We start from the raw sequence: 22,406 nt of genomic DNA, 5'->3' as shown, positions 1-22,406 counted from the left end.
GGTAAAAAAAAAGAAAAAAAAAGAAAAGCTAAATAAAACGTACAAACGAATGTGCAGACCTTTTGAATGATTCCATTTAATGGATTGCGACCGAAGGGCGCAGTTTACCATGGGAAATGTCGTAGCTTGTCTCCGTCTGTGTTGTATTATTTTATGTTTGTGGGTTTCTTCAATAAGACAGTTTATGAAAGAGTAGAGGTTCTTTACTGATAGAAACCAGTAAGACTCCCTAATCGGGAGATAAGCGACCTAGGGTCGCTTATCTCCACAAATAGGGCAAAAATGGGTTTTTCCAAAATGTGATTTCCGTGATTTTAGGGCAAAATCTGTAGGAGCAGTGTCCACAAATGTGTTTTTAAAAATCAGCCTGAAGGTGGCGCTATATGGGACAGAATCATGTTGATGGGATGAGTGTAGACATACTGTGTAGCGATTTGCGTGATTTTAGGGCAAAAACTGTAGGAGCAGTGTCCAAAAATGTGTTTTAAAAATCGGCCTGCAGGTGGCGCTAGAAGAGGGCCATGTGAGAAATGAGGGGTGGGGTCTCCGCGTTGCCTTGGCGGACGAATAGGTACCGGCCCCGTCTCTCCCGGACGCTCCTATCCTAGCTCGAGTTAAGACATTTTATGTGAGCTGCAGTGGAGGGGGTCCTCCACTGGGGGCGCCACCACTTTTGCATCCGTTCTGGAGCACCAGGAGTGGGTGGTCCCCAGGAATTCCCTGTGAGCAGCCCCGTTTATAAGAGGTTTACAGGAGAGGCAACAACAGCAGTGTGTTTTCTCGCAGGCTTTAGACCATAATGCAACGCTTGTGCACGCTGGGAAGGCATCAACTGACAATACTACTGATCAAAACAGGCATTAACAATCAAGCAGGCAAATATGATGTGCTGCTCATATCATTACATCTCCTTTTCTTTTCAATTCACAGTATTTTTCTTTTCTTTTTCACAGAAAATACCAACAATGAACTTCAAATAAACTTCAGAAATTATTACTCTTTCCAATAAGAACAATAAACAATTCAAGAAATGCAGAGGATTCAGTTTTCCCAATTCATATTCTCTCTTTTTTTCATCACTCTGCAAAGAAATAAGCAATTAAATGGTATCAATAGACCCTATTTACGGGCCGCCCACGCACGCGCACTCAGCAAATTTCTCAGCAACTTCCTGGTGCTGACGTCAGCTTTGAAGGGTAAATTAACACAGAAATTGTTGGACTTAAAGCCAACAAATCATTATTTCGAACGGTAAAGTAAATTATAACGCTTTGTGCCTTTTACTATCTTGTGTTCTTGATCATGCTAGCTGTATTTTATACTTAAATATTCGGAAATTGCATTAAATTTGCAAACTGTGGACCGCTCCACCGTCCAAAAAAAAAACCTGGCTAGCCACACCATGCCTAGAGAATATGGCTTTCATGCATGCTTCTGCGGTGGTGGTGCTTAGTCTACAGACCTCTGGATACAGGGAGTAAGTCTGTAACAACAAGATAATCTTTACCTTGACACGTAAACAGGTCAGCACCCACCTTCTGGTATGGTCTGGCTGGTGCTTGGTGTGGGTGTAGCAGTTCTGCAGGGTGACTTGTTTGATATTTGAGGCATGCAGTGCATTTTGACACTTCATTTGTGACATCTTGATTTATCCTAGGCCAGAACATCACTTCTCGTGCTCTTTTCCTGCACTTTTCGATTCCCAGATCAGATGTCCTTCATGAATCCTTTCGAGCATCTCCCTCTCTTTGGAATCACAATTTTACTGACTTAGTAAATGATGTCATCAACCTCAGATAGCTCAGCCCTGTAGTTCCAATACTCTGCTACTCCTGGTGAGCAGTTCTGCTTCACGTCGGGCCGTCCATTCCTGATGATTTGTCTCGATTCTTTCACTCTCATCCTTGTTAGTCTCAGTCCGTATGAGCTCCATTTTTGCATCTGCTACTGGCAGTGCACTTGTGATCATGTGTACGTAGGTAAATGGTGCATTTATATAGCGCTTTTATCCAAAGCCCTTTACATAGATTGTGCATTACATTCACCCATTCACGCACACATTCATACACCGATGGCGGAGGAAACCATGCAAGGCACCAACCTGCTCACCGGGAGCAATAGGGGTTCAGAGTCTTGCTCAAGGACTCTTCGACATTAACTCAGGGGGAGCCCGGATTCGAACTGGGAACCCTTCGTGCTCTAATATCGGTTTCTCTACCCCTGAGCTATGCCGCCCCTTCAAAGCTACTCACATCTTCGTCCAGTTTAGTGTTTGCATGCTCCTTTGGGTCAACAGCCCTGGATAGAGTGTCAGCTGTATACATTAGCTTACTGGGGGTGTATGACACATTCAGTGAGTAACGTTGCAACCTGATCATACGTTGTATGCGGCGTGGACAGTCATTTAGTGTATTTTGGAACAATGCATTCAAGGGCTTGTGAACAGTCTCCACACTGATTTCTTGTCCTGACCATAGACTGTAAAAAAACATGGACGGCGCGAAGCCATTGCTTTCTATGCTTCACGCTTTTTTGTCCCTTGTATGGGTGCCGCCATCATTGTTTTAATGGTACCCAAGGAATCAAGGAATGCTATTGGCTGCCAACAGTCACTTGGAACCGCAGGGATACATGGGAGAATGTGGTGTTGAGCCTCCCGAAATAAAGCACACGAAGAAGAACACAGCCGGCTGGTATCAGTTTAGTTGTCCACGCAACTTTATCATCAATTTGAACATAAATGGGACCATATTGCACAAAACGCATATCATGGTGATTGAAAGGCAGTTTTTTACTAGAGACAGGAACAATAAAGTATTTATGACGATGTTTATTAAGGTTAGAAAATCAAAGGGGGAAATGACTGGGGTCCAATGGAGAAATATTCTTTTTGGTACCTCGCGGGACGAAAAACAGCGCAACTAGCGGCCAATCATGGGATCTTTCTGTTCCGGGAATCCAAAATAAACTGATGATTGTGCTGTCAAACATTGAAACTATGGAATCTATGAAAAGGTTGTGGGGGTCCCTGCATCATCTCTTTCTCAACTAATGGGTCCTTGGCCAGAAGACCAATGCTCTAGTCAGTTTTGGGTTGTTTTGACCCAAGCCTGCTTATTTCAGTCCTCATCTCAAAAGTGGTCGAGGCGCTGCTATCGCTTACTTACTTTGTTTTGTGTAAAATATATTCAGTTTTTGATAGCTTGTCTTGCTCACTTACATTATATTAATGCCATGAAATAAAAAAGTACAAAATGACGTTACTGTATCCACGTGCGTGTGTAGCGTTTGTAACATGTGTGGTGTCACTGGTGTGGAGAATGACTTAAGGCCAAGGACCCCTTAGTTGAGAGAGAGATGAAGCAGGGACCCCCAGATTCCATATAGTTTCATTTATTGACAGCACAATCATCAGTGTATTTTGGATTCATGTCAATTTGTTTTCAGATATTTAACCACTTGAACTGTCAATACAAAATAAACTTGACCTTTCACTCTGTACTTAAGCTGGTTGCACACTGCTGCGTTTTTCGGGCCGAATATCGGAGTGAATTTCGGAGCATGCAAATAAAAAAATCAACCTCACGTTATGTCAATCACGTTTGCACACTGCCGCCGCCCGTTTCGCGCACCACTCGGTCCCTTGCTCTCTCTATCTCTCTCTCTCTCTCCTTGCCCTGAAAAACGCATTTCGCAACGAAAAACGCCGATCTACAAGCTCACTGTGAACTTGTAGATCTGCTATTTTTTTTCTCCGAATATGGATGCTAGGGTTCAAGTGGTTCATGTAAAAATCCCTGATATGGATTTTTTTTTTTCATGATTGCGACCGTAGGTCGCATTTACTATCAAAAGCTCCACGGGCTGTCTGTGAGTGAGTCAGTGAGTCAGTCACACGTCACACTTTTGTCCTGCTCATATCTCCACAACCGTTGCCCCCATCCATGCCAAATTTTGCACACACACTCCTTACCTGCCAAACTACAACCTCCAAGGACCCCCGGAGCTCCAGGGACCCCCAGGTCCCTGGGGGACCCCCAGGTGTAAAAAATGACCACATGTGCAAAAATGACCAAATGACCACCCCAACGGGGCTGCTCACGGGGAATTCCTGGGGACCACCCACTCCTGCTGCTCCAGAACGGATGCAAAAGTGGTGGCGCCCCCAGTGGAGGACCCCCTCCACTGCAGCTCACATAAAATGCCGTAACTCGGGCTAGGAGCGTCCGGGAGAGCCGGGCCCGGTACCTATTCGTCCGCCAAGGCAACGCGGAGACCCCACCCCTCATTTCTCACATGCCCCTCTTCTAGCGCCACCTTCAGGCCGATTTTTAAAACACATTTTTGGACACTGCTCCTACAGATTTTGCCCTAAAATCACGAAAATCACTACACACTATGTCTACACTCATGTCAGCAACATGGATCAGGAAGATTTTGGAAAAACACATTTTTGCCCTATTTGTGGAGATAAGTGACCTACGGTCGCTTATCTCCCGATTAGGGAGTCTTACTGGTACATTATATTCTTGTCTGGTACAGTATAATCTTGTCTGGTACAGTATATTTACATAAAGTAAAAGTATGTCATGACCAACCATTAGGTTCGTGGTGGATGTACAGTAATATTATGTGATCATATCATCTACCTTGGTCTGTCCCTCAATGACAGTAAGAGGCACACTGGTAGAGGGCCACTTGTTCCTGGGAGGTAAAGGCTTGTCACAGTTCCATAGCACCACAACCTGCAGGGACAAAGCATGTAGAGAGTCAAATGATAGCAATTATGCGTGCAAAAATAGATATATTGGCGTCACTAGAGTACATGCAATGTCAGATCTCCTGGCTCAAAGTTAACTTCAAGTCCACAGCGAGCGAGCTAATGGCAGCACATTATACATAGAGCCAATGTGTGAACTCGCAGTGTGAATGTTGTATAGACACCAGAAAATGCTATCACATTATAATTAGGATACAATTGTGCTATATTGTTGCCTAAGAAAAGTATCAGCACTTTTTAAGAGAAGAGAAGAGAAGAGAAGAGAAGAGAAGTCTTCACTAGGGGGTCCGGGACCCCTAGGGGGTCCTCAGAGTTACTAGGGGGTCCTCCAAATCTTTCTGTGGTAGAAAATAGTTTTCTTCTTTTTTTAATATATATTAACCATTTGAACCCTAGTGTTCATATTCTGAGAACATCAGTACACTGATGATCGATCGATCGTGCTATCAAACAATGAAACTATGGGATCTATGAAAAGGTTGTGGGGGTCCCTGCTTCATCTCTCTCTCAGCTAAGGGGTCCTTGGCCTGAAAATGTTGAAGACCCCTGCTGTACAGTGATTCTCAAAGCCGGATCCGGGGAGCCCCAGGCTTCTTTGAGTGGGTTCCAGGGGTTCCCCAGCTGAATTAGTTAATATAGCATCAAAATCTGTTTAACCACTTCAACTCCAGATCTACAAAATAAAAATGTTGGCCTATTCAATTGGGGATCGTTGGCATGAAAAGGTTTGAGAACCAGTAATGAACAGACAACAGTAACACTGAGGCTTGGGGTGTCACCTGTGCACAGAACTTGGACTTGGCTACGGCGATGATGAGCTTAACCACAGGAGAGATCTGGGCCTGGAGAGGTGTTACCACATGGATCACAGCTGTAAACTGTTGGGATGGACTCCTACCTGCAGGTCACACACACACACACACACACACACACACACACACACACACACGCGCACACACACGCACACACACGCACACGCACACGCACAGGAAGGAAAAATACAATGAGTAATTGGAGTAAAGCAGCTCTTTGCATGGTGAACACGGCTCTCCATAAAAATGGCGTCACGCTTAGCTGGACACAGCACTCTCTGCTGTAACCCCAATCCATCTTCCTGACAGTACGCCTACCCTCAGTTCACATGACCAGGTACAAACGAACACATCCAACAGCTCGGTTCATTCTGGAACTGAACGTTTATAGACTTTCAAACAACTCTTTTTAACAAGTATCAACCCTCTGTACTTGAGTCAAAGTAGATACTCTCTGGTCGAATATTACAAGCGAAGGTTTTTGACTTCAGTACTGGAGTACGCACTTTAAAAAATACTTAAAGGGGAAGACCACCCATTTTCAATATTGAAATATGTCATTAATATACCTTAGAGGAGTTGTGTGGAAATAGAAAAACAGGTCCCCCCCTTCTTTGTTGCCTAGAACTGGAGGATGATTTTGGGGTTTGTATTGTAAAGTACAATGTGTGATGTCATCAAGTTGTAATTTACAATACAAACCCCAAAATCAATCCTCCAGTTCTAGGCAACACAGAAGAGGGGGAACTTTTTTTCTATTATCACACAACTCATCTAGGGTATATTAATGACATAGTTCATTATTGAAAATGGGTGGTCTTCCCCTTTAAGTAAGTGTTCAAAAGTACAAATTACGTTTTTAATATATATATATATTTTTTAATGTATTGCTGTAGTGTAGCCTATTGACATTTTTACACACATCCTGTAAGCTTGTAGATCTGCTAGGGCTGGTTCATTCTGGGACTGAATATAGAGTAATGAAGTCATGACATCACTTGCTCATCCCCCGGTTCACATAAGTAATTTAATTCTCTATGGAGAATAACATTGAGTCATCTTAAAATCGTCTCATATAAGCATTGCGGTCCAAAAATAAACAAACGGTCTCCTTGATATTTTCGGGGAGGTGGCTCTGTATGGTTTATTATAGTCAGTCACTAATATTTGATACAGTCTGTTTCTAGCGAAAATGTAACTAATTCGGCGACAGTAACATTAGCGTTTTCTCACCATCAGTTGATTCTTCATATCCATATGAGTCAAACCGCGGAGATAATTTGTTTATGTTTGGAACACAGTTCTTATATGCCGCGATATGAAAAAAGTCTATGGGAACTCAGAATGGGGGGGGGGGGGGGGAACGTGAACCAGGATGTGTAAATGACGTCAAACTGTTGCTCTATTTAAGGTTTCAAACAACTCTTTTTAGCAAGTACGGCGCGAGGATGGCACACCTATACAGTGCGTGAAGGCAGCGGCACACAACCCTCTCACGCCACAGCCCCGTGAGCACTGCAGAGGCAAACAAATGAACCACGAGAGCTCTAGAGTGCCAACTCCCCAAAGAAGAGGCAAACTTTAAATGACCACCCTGTGAGAATAATCTTGGGCATAACTCAGCGTGTAAATGGCCGCCCGGGGTTGTGGTGAGGAATGGATTCCTTCCTCGGCAGCCAGAAGCCAGAAAGGATCTATCTACTGCTCCGTCGTATATTACGGTGCTTAAGATTAAAAGAACCTAAATGCGAGTTCTCTCTCTCTCTCTCTCTCTTTTCTATTTCATAAAAAAGATGGCCTTATGGCTTTCCTCCCTCAGGATAATAGAGAAAGGGAAGAGAGCAGGAACGAGGTGAGAATGACATGCAGTATAAATTAGTGCTGAGCAGTTTGCCGCACAGTCTATATTTTATGACAACCTGTTGAACTTCACTCCTATTAATCACTTTGAGCCATCAGTATGTTCTCCAAAGACACTCAATAAAATGTAATGCCGTACTTCATGAAGTTTTTAATTTATGTGGTTAAAAAATGATAAATGTTATTAAAGGAGAAGAAAGCCAGACACAGTAGGTGTGGATATCAATAAGTGGGTGGATATGGGGGGCATCTTTGGGGTTTAGTGGAAAGAGAGGTTCTCTGTTAATCAAACCTCCTGGCATCCTCCCATGTCTACTTGTTGAAGTGTCCCTCAGCAAAACTATAAACAATTAAACACACGCTTTAACATTTAACATTTTAAAGTAATTAAACATTTTAATTATATTCCAAACAAATGTCACTTAATTCACATAATATCTTCCTGTCAAGTTAATCAGCTAGCGGCTCTGTGGGTTTATGTGTCAGTCCATGCAGTGCTTCCCAACCTTCCTAACTATGTACCAATGATGTCATAATGGATCAAGAGAATATGGCAGCCCTTGGACACTGGACTGTGGAAGAAAAAGGGAGCTGAAGAAACTAGGACAGATACCCAATCACTGACCCAAACCTTGGCTCCAGTAGGACCCCCTTTTCAGGGGGCTGCACTATGCACAGCAGCCATGTTGGAAATAAATTGGGCCCCTTCCTTACGTACATAGAGCATATTACCCCCTACTGCTGAGAGCTGATCATGACCATCTGAGCAGCCATCAGGTGGGTCAAGCTGAAATTGCGTGTGCTTCATCAACGCCCATTATGAGGATTCAATGTTTGTTTTGAACTATTATTATTGGTGTTACTTCTGCATCCTTTTTGTTCTTGTTGTTATGTCTGAGCACACTTAAACAAAAATAATTCCAAATCCGCTGTAAGTTGGTTTTGGCAATAAACAATAATTGGATATTGAATATTTTCTGAATATTCTTCATTTACAACAGAAGTCTAAGGGAGTGTTGTAAGTAACTCTCAATAGAGTCAATATACCTTACTACTCCTTTCAGAACAGTACCGTACGTGGCATGGTGCCAAAGGAAGCGAGCGCTGTAGGCACGCGGCCTGGTTGAGCATTACTGTAGGTGGATGTGGCAGTTAGGGAATAGAACGATCATCATGGTTAACTGGAGCCTGAGTGCTCTTTGGTGTAGCTCTATCCATCTCTCTGACACCATGCCCCACAACCAGACCTCTCAGGTGGGCCCAGGGCTATATCTGGACGTGCAAGGTGTGCCCGTCTGGTGTTTAAAAGAACACGACTGGTCCTTTAGAGGAGCACCCGCCTGGCTCCAGTGGCAGTGACAAGATAGACTGACAACTTTGATGCGCGGTTCGTTCATTTCTGATGATTAAAGTTGAGTATATTTGTACAGACGAAGATGCTGTGTCCAAAGGTACCGAGCTATTGCAAAGCTACTGTGCAGTATGTACTATAATTCATTTTTTTGAGCGGTGGTGACCGCTCCTATACGTGGCCGTGTGGTCCTGTGTGTGTGTCTGTGTGTGTGTGTGTGTGTGTGTGTCTGTATGTAGCATGACTTCGGCGCGTAACTAGTGCCGCACCATTTACGCCAGTCGCGCAATATATACATCAAAATGTGCGGCTCGGCCGGGAAAGGTGTTCTATTACCTTTCGTTCCGATCCGCCTTACCATGCCGACGTAATCGGCAAAAAACGACGCTTAATTGTCCCCATTGACTTATAATGGGACAATGCAAGAAATCACTTTCAAGTATTTTTCTCTCGTAAACCATAGGAGCTACAGTTTCAAACCTCGGAGAGGAGATTCATAATGGTTTTAAGAATAAATCGAAAAATAATTACATCACTCGGCCTCATGGCGGCGCTATAACGGCCCACTTTACGTTTTGGCCCGTAACTCTTGAACCGTAGATCGGAAAATTAAAATTCTTTTTTCCCTGGATTCCTTGGGTCAAGACGCATCTCCCGATATAGGCCACGCCCATTTGCGCCAGGATAGATTTTCCGCCATCTTGAATTTTCTCCAAAACACACTTTTTGTTCCTTTTCCGACATATTTTCTTCAAATTGCACAAAAAATGGTACACATGATCTATGAACCCATGCAATGAACATACTCAAGGGATATTGCGATAGTCCATTCCGTTCGTTCGTAACGGGCTTCCAAAGTTAGCGGGAGGGGCCCGTTTTGCAAACAATAGCCATAAATCACAAACAAACCGTCGAGTCAACACTGAATTTCAACTACAGGTCGGGGGTGGCATACTCAACGAATCCCCAAAAGCATTTCCACTTGGCCACATGGTGGCGCTATAACGGACCACTTGCCTCGCAACTCTGGAACCGTAGGTCGGAAAATTAAAAATATGTTTTCCCTGGATTCCTTGGGTCAAGACGCATCTCCCCGGGAAACCTGCGGTCGCGTATTTTTACCCTTAAGCACTGCAACCCCCGCTGCACCCACCCACCACCGCTCACTTCACACGGGTGTGATTTTTTTTAATTACATTTTTATCCCACAATTTTCTTAACCCATTTGTTTCACCCAGTGCCAATTGCCTATGTAATCCTGGGCTCTGCTCTCCCTCTGCCGCACCTGGGGAGACAACGGACTGACCTCATGCTTCCTTCTATGCATGAGGAGTCCAAGTTGCTTCTTTTCACCTGACAGTGGAGATTTCCCTGGTATGGATGTAGCGCGTGGAAGGAACACGTTATTCCAACCAGTTCCTTTCCCCTCCATCAGGCGCCCCGGCTGGCCAGGGGGAGGCATTATTGAGACCAGGATTACTGCATGTTTTTGTGAGGGTATCAACCTACTATAATTTTTAATGTTGCAACAATTGCAACAGTTTGTTTTTAGGCCGGTTGGCCTAAAAACAAACTATCCAACCACAGATCCATCAACCCTCCAGGCTATATGGGATTGAAAAAGCTTATACAATATCATTTCACCCATGGTCCAACAAAAATGAATAAAGTATTTTGTGAGAAATACAGTTGCTTACAGGGTTCCTTGTGGGGGTCTGTAACTAATGCTAATGGGGGTCCAGGAAATGAAAACATTGAGAACCACTGACATAGACTAAAAGAGATAGAGATAGAAGGATTCATCTAAAAAGTGATGCTGTGAAACGCAGGCGCAGGGACGTGCTGGCCATAGGGAAAAGCGGGACAACTCCCGAACGGCCGGTTCATTAGGAAAAAAAATAAAATGTCGGCCTTCGTTCCATTTTGGGGGCTGGGCGGCCAACAAAGTAAATCGTCACTGTCGGGCAGAAACCTCGTATCTCCAAGTTTCAAATGTGTAAATTTTTTCGGAAAGCAAAGCCCTGCTTCATCATACAAGGCCGTCGCACAAAAGTAGTGAAAACAGCAGATCTACAAGCACACAACGCGCGAGGCGTTGTGTGCTTGTAGATCAGCTGTTTTCACTAGTTTAATAAATATTTTAAATGATAAATACAAAACAAACGGTTTTGGACACCCGGCAACGACGAAATATAACTCATGTAATTGGCCCACTGGCTTGTCACTTGTCATGATCTGAAATGGCAAATATTTGAGTAGCAGCAGCGCTATGGAGAGAGATCACTCTCTATAGCGCGCAATGAGGGCCTCTCCAACTATTTTTCCCGGGCTGAATCAGGGGCCCAGCACGTCCCTGGTGAAACGCATCATTTCTGTGCTGTCCTGTCTGTTTGGGGGCGTGTCTGTGTCGGCGCCTCATTAGCCTTAACACCAGCGCAGCTGCTAGTCACAGTGAAGACGTAGCAGACATCGACCCTCTGAACCTACAGCCAAAGAGCCACAGGCACAATGACAAACTAATGAAGAGACATTTCTTCACGGGCCGGACAGAAGAATTCATTATCCGCGGAGCAGATGAGTGTCAAGTATCAAATGAAACATTCAGCTTGCCGCCAAAGAACCAGAAAGATCGTGCTCAGCAAACGAAGGGCCGTCTAAAGATCACATTACTCTCTCTGTCCTGTGGACGAGATGGAGTGATATGTCAGCTTTTATATTGTGGCAGCGTTTGCGCAGCGGAGGTAAATGATCATGGCAATGGGTCAAAATGAATCTGTTTTGAATAATGTCTCTCCATTAGATATGACTTAAACCCAAGTTACATTTATATTACTTGGACTCACTCTGTATACGGTGTGTTGGATTTGTGGAGAACCACACTAACAGAATCCATACATGGCCAAGACAGATGGCCAAGACAGATTTCGCCCTTAGGTGTCTTACTGTTATTATACAGTAGTTGTCAAATAATTTACATATTGGTGGAAAAAAGTATCCATTAATAAACTCTACTAGTCAATACTTGGAACCACGGCTACAACTACAGATTCCATAGCCTGGCAAAAGATCGATTAAACTGCACTTACATTTGGGAAAAGCTAAAAATGTGTTCTGTGGTGAATGCACAAGTGCAATTTCACACAATTGATGTGTCTGTTTTTGTCATTAAAGCTTCTGCGCTTTATTGACTACCTGTAAATACCATATGATTATGAACAACAGCAGTGTTATATCGATACATCAAGTCTTCAGAGCCAGCCTGGCTGGATCTGCTACAGTACTTGCTTTCAATTATTGTCCTTTATAAAACCCTTAGTGGCACTATTAACCACTTGAACCCTACTTTCACTATTCTGGGCATGTTACTAGGCTAACATTTTGTGAAAATAGCAGATGTACAGTACAAGCTGTGAGCTTATAGATCGGCTATTGTGAGCAAAAAGGTGTAGAGGAGAAAAATGTATGAGGAGATCAATGAGATTTTTCTTTATTTTATCATAGACTTAACCAAAGCATCCAGTCTTTCACAAATGTGTTCACCAATCTCTCATCAATCTCTTCAATTAAAAAACACACTCATTCATTCAGTCATTGAGTAATTGGTTCAGTTATTCATCCACGCAAGGGTTCATTTGGTTCCATTAGTGCGCTCTCTGGGGGTGCTTGAAATTAAAGATGGTTTGGGAACCAGTGCTCTACAGTGCACTCTCTCTAACTCGGTTTTAAATCAGTGACATCCCAGTGTTTTCAGCCTCCGCTGTGCTGGGCCTGGCACATCCTCATGGGTCCACAGCAGTGTTAAAGCCAACTGAAAGAGGATTGTGGAGTTAAGGGCCTGGAAACGACATGATAGTGGGTGCCTGTAGTATGTGTGCGTGGGTGTGCGTACAGTATGTGCGTTCATGCGTGTGTGATAGAGTACGTGTGCAAGTTGGTTAGGTCTGTCTGCTCATCTGTAAGTGGATACCTAAACACTAGAAAGTGCCGTCACATGCACACACGTGAACGCACACACATACATTACACACACATGCACACAAGTCATCCGTGCCTCCCCAGGGTCATAGAAAAACTGCTTATTTTAGGAGATTGGATGTGGAATGCTTGCATTTGCTCCAAAAAACGTATCAAATATACATACATTACGTTTCATTTATAAGCTTTTGTTCCGCGGTTTTCTTCCCTGGAACTCATCCGCTGCTGCATACATCCATGATAAACAAAGCAAATCCCCAAGATTTGAAAAACCTCATTGTGCTGCATATCACAGCAGCAAGTAATGTAGCACTGTGTGGACCAAAGAAACTTCAACACAACATAAAACAAAACCACACACACACACACACACACACACACACACACACACACACACACACACACACACACACACACACACACAGAATGCACAAACTGGACTTAAGCTGTGACTAAAAACCGTCAAATAAAGCTTTCCCTCGCAGCCACAACATCTTTCCTCGCTGCTAAAGAGTAAGCCCAACTTTGCAAACTACCAGGGAAAAGTTATAAGTGCTTCGCCATCAAAATATTATGGAAACTTAGCAGAGGGAGCGTGTCGTATATAGATGACATTGACGACGAGCTATTCCCCTAGCAGGAGTGTGGCAGACGACAGCAGCTAAAATGGTGATTTACGGCGCTGGCATAAACCAAACTGGCCCGGGCCTCCTTCTAGCCATCACCCCATCCTCCCCCTCTCTCATCCCTCGTGTCCACAAGCCCTCAGAGAAAGACAAACATCTATCTGAGTTATGGTCTCTATCCCGCTGAGAATTGGCTTGGTCCGCCCGCGCACAAGCACGCACGATGTGTGTACACGTACACACACATCGACTACGCACCGCCTCTCAATCTTATTCCGCTCGCCTCCCTTTTTTTCCCTTTCTCAGGCACCATCAAAGCTTCTGAACTCAAGTGAAGCTCAAGTTTCATCAACCCTTGAAACTTGTTAAAACTCTTGATGTCAAGAAGACACGAGCATCAAGGACAACATGGATTCTAACCAACAGCAAAGATGTTTTGTTGTCTCCTGTATATTCCCTCAGCGGGTGGAAAGTCCTCCCAAAAGATCCCAAAACGAGACAAAACAACATACACTCCACTATATTCTTTCCAAGATTTCCAACCATTTTGAGTAGTTTGAAAAACACTTAAAGCCATACTTCTCCTGGGACTTTAGAGCAATATGCGTGAAATGTTCTACACATGATCTTTGGATAATTTGATAAAAGGCATTTTAATATCCGCAATCCCTCAGACCTCTGTCCAGCTGTTTCCAATGCATTTTTGTTCTTCTGTCTCTCAAGTTCAGTCTATTATGTTTATATGACTTATTACACATATTGCATATCGCGTTTTGCATATTGTATATTGCATTTCTTGGCCCCCGTATTGCTGCTTGCAGCTATATTCTTCTTCTTGTTTTTGTTTGTCTATAGGCCTACAGCGATGCTAATCCGAGTATTCTTTTGCCTTTACTCCTTAATCTTTATTCTGCTGTAACAATTGAATTTCACTCCGGGAATGAATACAGTTTTATCTAAAGTAATTTATTCAGTGATACAATCTATAAACCGTGGCATTGCTGAGGGTGGCTGTCAGCCAATACAAAGTGTTAGTGTGTTAGTGTGTCCATTGTGAGTTAAATCAACACAGAGGGTTTTACTGTGCATTGTCCTAAACGTTCACCATCTCTCCCTCCGTGCGGTCTCTTCTGTTTTCTATCCCTTTACAGTTTACACTAGGTGACTAGAGGCCAGGGACATGCTGGGCCCCTGATTCAGCCCGGGAAAAAGAGTTGGAGAGGCCCTCATTGCGCGCTATAGAGAGAGATCTCTCTCTATAGCGCTGCTGCTACTCAAAGATTTGCCATTTCAGATCATGACAAGTGACAAGCCAGTGGGCCAATTACTGTACATGAGTTATATTTCGTCGTTGTCGGGTGGAAACCTTGTATGTCCAAAACCGTTTGTTTTGTATTTATCATTTTAAAAATTATTTAAACTAGTGAAAACAGCCGATCTACAAGCACACAACGCCTCGCACCGCGAGGCGTTGTGTGCTTGTAGATCTGCTGTTTTCACTACTTTTGTGCAATGGCCTTGTATGACGAAGCAGGGCTTTGCTTTGCGAAAAAATGTATACATTTGAAACTTGGAGATACAAGGTTTCTGCCCGACAGTGACGATTTACTTTGTTGGCCGCCCAGCCCCCAAAATGGAACGAAGACATTTTATTTTTAATTTTTTCCTAATGGCCGGCCTGGACCGGCCGGGAATGAACCGGCCGTTCGGGAGTTTCCCGCTTTTCCCAATGGCCAGCACGTCCCTGTTAGAGGCTGCACTAAAGCCCCATGGCAGCGAGCGCTGAGGCAGACCAACAACTCACCTACAGAGGTTAATGGGACTGCAGCTATTGACCCTGGCTAAATACCAAGCCAGATTCTCACAGGGGTCAGTGTGTTGTAATGGAATGTGGTGTCGGTGCATTAGCTAAACAGAACAGGGAAACTTTGCTTAAAGGGTAAATCTCAGCCAGTTCAATACTTTTGAAGTACCGTATGGCACATTTTGCTAAATTAACACTTTTTTCTTTTTTGCATGCTTGCATTTTGTACAAATATCCATACTATTATTGAATATTTATAAAATAGATATATATATAGTATGCCGTAAGTCATAAATGTTTTGCTGCTCTCCTTCTGATGGTTGGTAGCTTTTCCAAATCAACAGATTCATGAAAGTGCACCAGTGTGTGAAGTCTAATCAACCAACCCCAAATTTGCCCTGAGATCACACCTTCTTTTTTGCACCCTTTAAAAATTAAGAAATGTTTTCATAAATGGTTTCATTATGTCGGCTATATGATAAGTGCGTTTTCTATTGGCCTGCTTCCACAACACAGTCACAATCATTCCTACAGTACACAGTGCAACTGCCTTACATTTACATGTTATGCTTTCTATATCTAGAGTGACAACAGTAGCAGTTGCTTCAGTTAGTACACACAACGTCCATTATCACAGGGTATAAATCAGAGGTGTCAGACTGGCGGCCGGTGGGTGAAAAGGTCTATTCCGGCCCGCTGGATGATTTTTGGAGAAAAAAAGAACCACTATCCATTGGAACCAAAGTCCAATATTTAAGTAGTGTTTCTGATGCCTCTCTTACTGCTCCCACTCAGGGGCGTCACAAGGGGGGGTAAGTGGGACTGAGTCACTAGGGCCCAAGGTGGAGGGGCATTAATTATTTAGCTATTACAGTGCGGCACTCTCTGTGCCGCACTGCTACAAGCTTGTAGATCAGGGGTCCCCAAACTTTTCCAGTGAGGGCCACATAACTTTTCCCTTCTCTGATGGGGGGCCAGGGTCAGTTTGTAACAGAAAAAGTGTGACGATCGCAGGGGTGCCTATCGCAGGGGTTCAACGCGTCTGGTGACTGTACTCGCCGACAGACTCACGGCATTAAAGACATCTTTCTTCTCGGGACACACCTCCTCCACAACAACATTCAAACATTTCTTGACAAACTCTCCCTCAGTGAAAGGTTTACCGCCGCTTGCGATCAGCTGAGCAACACGGAAACTGGCCCGAACTGACGATTGGTTCAGCTGAGTTTGGCGTACAAATGTAGTCTGCTGAGCTAACAGTCCACTTTTTAGCTTTGAGAGTTTGTCTGCTCGCATTTGGCCTTGCAAGCTATCATACTTGTCTTTGTGACGGGATTCATAATGTCGGCGCAGAATGTATTCTTTGAATACCGCCACCGTGTCTTGACAGATGAGACAAACAGCCTTTTCTTTGCATTGAACAAAAAAATAATCGTGTGTCCACTGCGGGTTAAATATCCTGCATTCTGAATCTATTTTTTCCTCTTAGTCTTACTCAACCTTTTTGCCATTATTCCGTTCTGGGGGGCTCACGTTCACGTTCTATGACTAGGGCAAAGTGAGGTTGTAGTAGCAACATTATTATTTTTTTTTTTCTTTTTGCGTCATTGTTCAGGGGGCTGGGTCAAATGTGGAGGCGGGCCGTGTCCGTCCCCCGGGCCTTAGTTTGGGGACCCCTGTTGTAGATTATAACAAGCTTGTAGATTATTTTTGAAAAGTTGTGAAAATGTGTGCAAATCTGTGTGTGTATTTCTATGTATTTTTTAAGCATACATTTGTAACTCAAATTCTGCTTCTCTGGGGGGTCCCTGGAACTAAATATTTTGAGATGAGAAACATAGGTGTTTCAAAAAACCTTTGGATTTGAAATATTCAAAGACTCAAAAATAGCAGATGTACAAGCTCACAGCGCGGCACTCGGTGCCTCGCTGTGAGCTTGTATATCTGCTATTTTTCAATAGTTAAAGCACTAAATAATGCATAATAATGGGTTCCCAGTCTAAATGGGTTAAACCCCCTCCCCCTATGAAGAACATTAATGTGGGGCCCGCAGTGAATCCTTGTACCCAGGGCCCAGAATGTGGTGCGACACCCCTGTCTGTACCTGTCTCCTCCTCGCCGGCGAGCTTGTTGTGTAAACACCATTACAATAGACAGCGGTTTCCTTGCCGCTCGCTGCTCTCGCTTTGCATAAACTCAAAGTCATCAGACACAGTATAAATAGAGTCCTCCAGGTAACCATTTAGCCAATCTGAGACTGCTTGCTGCTGTGGTTCAGAATGCTGTACAAGAACAGAAAAGTGGATGTCGAAGGTTATTCGACAATAATTGGAACGATTGCTTTTTCTTCTCTGAGATCAATGTCAAACCCACTCTCACTATGCTAGCATCACTGGCTTGTTATCTCACTTGACACTATGAGATGTCGCACACAAAGAACAATATGACACATGCTGTACACAGGAGGCCACAGAATGCAAAAAGTGTGTAAGCAAAACGCATTATAATGTGTCAAATACTGTTTCTTATGAAGGATAACAAACAATTCGTCCGGTTTAACATTTTGGAGTTATAGCTGGGACAGTGTTCTACATTTCTGTCTACTAACGTTAGATTTCAAATGGTTATTGATGGAAAGGCTGGGAATCAAAACAAAATGATCAGAGTTTTTTAATCTCTCATGACACACCTCGTTCATAGAGAACAGAAATGTAAAAGTGAGATAGATACTCAGGGCCGCCACAAGGCATTTTGGTGCCTGACTACTGGCTGTTGGGTGCACGCGCGTCATAGTAGCGGCGGCGCTGTAGATACTGTATTATACTGTAGCATAAACTGAGGCAGGTTGGAAAAACCTAAGGCAGTGACAGCTGTGGGAATACATGCATATGCATTTGCTTGTGAACAACAGACAACAGGTCCACGTTAAGTGTTTTGTGTTTGTGTTGTGTTTTATTGGCTTCCTCACCCGAGATTCCCAACATATTCCTGATGTTCTTGGCCACCATGCCAGAGATTCCTGAGATATTTGTAATGTGAAAATGAGCTCAAGTGGAGTTAGGAGGTTTTGTCCCAAGCACTTTTTACTACTTTCCATTGGTTCAAACACTCAGATGTAAAGGGTGTTAAAAAATGGAGTTAAGAGGTTTTGGCCAGACAGTGACGCAACTTGTGCGCACATTGTGTGTTGGCTTGTTGGGGTGCCCCGCGGACCGCGGTGCGTGTCCAAGCAGTGCTCGACTCGAGACTCCGCTAGCTGCTGCCGAGCACCGCGGTGCGTTGCGGTCGCGGGCCGATACGGGATGCGAGCGGCCCGGTGCGGGACGCGTGCGGGCGGGCGGCGTGGAGGTGGAGGTGCGGGGGGGGGGGGCCTTTGCGATCTGGGCGCACAGGGCCTATCTTTCAATTAATCCGTCCCTGGTGACGCCCACCCAATCTCTTTTTTTAACATTTTCAGTCAAGGCTTCCATACATACCCAGTATGGCGTAGTAGAAGGGGAAGAGGCTGGGGTCAGTGGAGAACTGGGGCAGAGCGTACAGGCCACCGGGCAGCGAGTTCCACAACAGCTTGCTCCTCGACACGTGAGACTGGATACGATCCTGTATGATCTGAGTGAAGAGATTGGATGGCGGTTAGAGGTAACACAAAACACAAGGAAGACCGGAAAGAGGTGGACAGCAACGGACATGGGTGGCAGGAGACGAACAGAGAAACAGAGGGAAAGAGGGCAACGTGGTGGGAAGAGAGTAAGAGACAGAAAGAAAAAGATCAAAAAACGTGAAATATGGGTGTTGTAATAGTGTGATTTCTGTGCTTATTATCTCTTCACACTACAGATGTGTAGCGTTTTCTTTTCTTCACACAGGCATATGCAGTGTGTTCCCAGTCCGGGTAATTTTCCAGCATTTGGCTGTGGAGGATTTGAATGGTTCACTAAAAATTAAAAGTGGCAACGTGTGAAAGAGAAAAGGGGAGGGGGGGGGGGGGGGGGGGGGGGAGAGAGAGAGAGAGAGAGAGACACACACCGTGGTATGGAGGTTGAAAAAATAATTGCTCTCTTGTCTTTCTGTAAACAGGTACATTCTCAAGAGTTAAATCCAGGGCCGGTTAAGCAACATAAGCGATCGCTTAGGGCCACAACCATAAGGGGGCCACATCACAGGGAGAAGACTGCACCGCGTTTTGAGCTTGTAGATCAGCTATTTTTCACTATATGCATTGTGGAGTGAGTGTGAAGTGGCCCTCTCGACATGTGGCCAAGACCCGCAGGTTAATATTGGAATACTGATATATTATTGATTTCAGCTGTTACCCACTTTAATTACTTCAGTCTATATGACCAGTGCTATAGTCTTTTTTGTCAATGTATTTGCATTTCATAAGGTTAACATACGAACATATAAATGTATTTGAAATTAAATAATAATGTTACTTTTCAGGATTCCAGTTAAAAGATTGCTTAAAGAAATACAGGATTCCAATGTAAAAAAAATGTGAAAATAATGGATCATCGCAATGCTTGAAGATCTATTTTTTTACAATATGCATTGTGGCCCTCTGGGGTGATTGTGAAATATAGTGGCCCTCTCCATCATCTAAGTTGCCCACTCCTACCCTATCCAAATGCTACTTATTATTTTAATGTGCAATAAAATTAAGATCTCACACAAGAACAACAGAATTGAAAATATGCCACATACTGTAGAGTTGAATAGGCCTACAAGTTGCAATTTGAGACCAAAAGAACACAGGATGAAGGTGTGTGATGTTTTGTATGAATCTGATTCAAATCAATTGTTTTTTCATGTTATAACATTACACTCATGTTTTTGGACAAATTAAACAGTGTCTAGAAATAGATATGTATTATACATTAGAGCATAGGCCTACATGTTTTTGTTTTAATAGCTTTTAACTAACCAGAGAGAATGATCTAATAATGTTTTACCTCCATTGTAAACGTTATTGTGTGTTATAGGTAGAACTGTCTGATCTGTGCCAAAATGCAGATTTCTATGCATTTCTGGAGTTTTGACCGCCCCTCAAAACATTTTTTTCGGCCGCCCGCGGCCAGGATGTATCCCATATTTGAATCTCTGGGAGTTGGCAACCCTATGTGTGTAGTTAGTAGATACATGCTTGAGTGCTAACAGACACCACATGTTCTACTAGATAGAAGGAGAGGTTATTATTTATAACTTTGGTTTTGGCGATTCAAAGACAGTTAATAAGTTTGCACGTCCGTCAGTGGGGGGCCACCTTAAATAATCTTGCTTAGGGCCACCTGAACCCTAGAACCGGCCCTGAATCTCTACCCTGCATGCACCTGTCACCCAACACCACACACACACACACACGCAAACGCACACACACACACACACGCACACGCACGCACACACACACACACACACGCGCGCGCGCACACACACACACACAAAAAGGATGACAGGTTTCATTCTATTTTGAGGATGAGGTGAAAGCTAGTGAGTGACACCGATGTTGTAGCTGAGAAACCTCTCTGTCAGGATGAAAGGATTCCTTCACTAATGGCTTAGCATCTAGTTCTGTTCTGTTCTTGATTTGTTATGTTTCTCTTCTCTTCTCTTCTCTTCTCTTTTCTTCTCTTCTCTTCTAATGAGTTTCGGGAATCTGACTCACGAATGAGATGAGTGATTTACTAGTAGTAAATTACTACTGTATCTCCACATCAAAGATTTTCCACACTGCATTGTTTTTACTACAGTTAAATTTATATAGCGCCTTTATCCAGGGCGCTTTACATTCACACACCGATGGCAGAAGGAAACCAGGCACCAGCCAGCTCACCGGGAGCAACTAGGGGTTCAATGTCTTGCCCAAGGACACTTCGATGTGTTGACAGGAGGAGCCGGGATTTGAACCACCAACCCACAAATAATTGGTCAACCCGCTCATAATTAGGCTGGTTTCTACGTTCCATTGATAAATGAGGGCCATTAGCCCTATGCCATTTTTCTAATGTACAGATTTTCTAATGCACCAGAAAGTTAAAGCCACCCATTTGACACAAAAAAAATTGATCAATCTGAGAGGTTCTGAGCCAAAATATATAGTCTACTCAGAGACTCAGAGCCAGCAAGTCATTACAGTTTGTCAGTTCCCATGGATTTCTTGCTTACCATACATGATTTCTTATAGATTTCTGTTCTAAATAACATTCTTAAGGTTGGTGAAATGGCAGGCATTGACACTAAGGCTTGCCCACCTGCCCCTGGCAGGTAAATAAAACCTTTCCGGCAGGTGAAGTTTACTTTCAGGTTGCCCGACCGGGCAAGTGCTCATTTGAGAGGGTACGCAACCGTAACACAACACAAGATATCTGTCTAAACACCTGAACGTGGCCAGAGGGCTGTCTTCTGGTCTGTGGAATTTAAAATAAGTGCATGGTTTGCCTATAATATGCTGTTTTAAATGTTGCTACACTTAAAATATAAAATAACGTTTGAAACCACAGACATATTCAATCGTAGCTATGTAGGTATTTGGATTTGGATTGGAGGTATGACATTTTTTATTGCACAGCCTCAGAAAGTAAAGAAATATGTCTTAGAGCGGTAATTAAAATCTTGCCCATCATTTTATAATGAACAATTAACTTTTCTGGCAAGTGGGCATGACTTTTGGGCAAGTAGGACATGACCCGTACTTGCCCGACGGGCAAGTGCCTCTGAGACATTAGTGTCAACCCCTGAATGGAACAAAATGTATCCATCTTACACAGTAAAATAAGTGTAACAAGTAACCAAATGATCATAGTTAAATTAATAGGGGTGTAACGATATAGTAACTGTATCGAAATATCGTTTTTAACTTAAAAAATCGAAGTATATCGAAATGAAAACAGCTAAAATCGAATCGTATCGTTTTATTTTGTATCGTATCGAATCGGCAGTGCAAAGAATCGATTGTATCGATACTACCTACTTGTGCATTGTATTTAGCATTTTTAAGAAGAAAAAATGTAAAGGAGGGGTTTAATTACTTTTCCTTTCCATATAGCTACACTGGTCTATCGATAAATGTGTGTAATCTCTGGGTTCATGTCAAGGTGCGGGTTTGTCAATATACAATGACCATGTATTTGGCAGATCATCACTGTGTTTACTTATTTATATCCATAATAATACATGTTTCCCTTAAAAACCTGCACTATCCACA

General features: G+C 43.4%; 1 protein-coding gene across 3 annotated transcripts in view; it reads right to left on the bottom strand.

The window, feature by feature from the left end:
• Positions 1–22,406, bottom strand: part of LOC308301318 (exostosin-1) — a gene marked incomplete at both ends in the record, with an annotated part of 354,065 nt that overhangs the window by 62,539 nt on the left and 269,120 nt on the right. For all 3 annotated transcript variants that reach the window (XM_080745263.1, XM_080745261.1, XM_080745262.1), the window contains 3 exons: positions 4,650–4,745; positions 5,560–5,674; positions 18,681–18,817. In XM_080745263.1, the coding sequence (XP_080601389.1) occupies positions 4,650–4,745; positions 5,560–5,674; positions 18,681–18,817 (348 nt within the window). The remainder of the gene's footprint in view (positions 1–4,649; positions 4,746–5,559; positions 5,675–18,680; positions 18,818–22,406) is intronic.

This window comes from Nannobrachium achirus, assembly GCF_963921795.1.
Source record: "Nannobrachium achirus genome assembly, chromosome: 16".
Classification (NCBI taxonomy): Eukaryota; Metazoa; Chordata; class Actinopteri; order Myctophiformes; family Myctophidae; genus Nannobrachium; species Nannobrachium achirus.
Note: the sequence above shows the minus strand (reverse complement) of the source record. Positions and strands in the feature narration are given on the sequence as shown.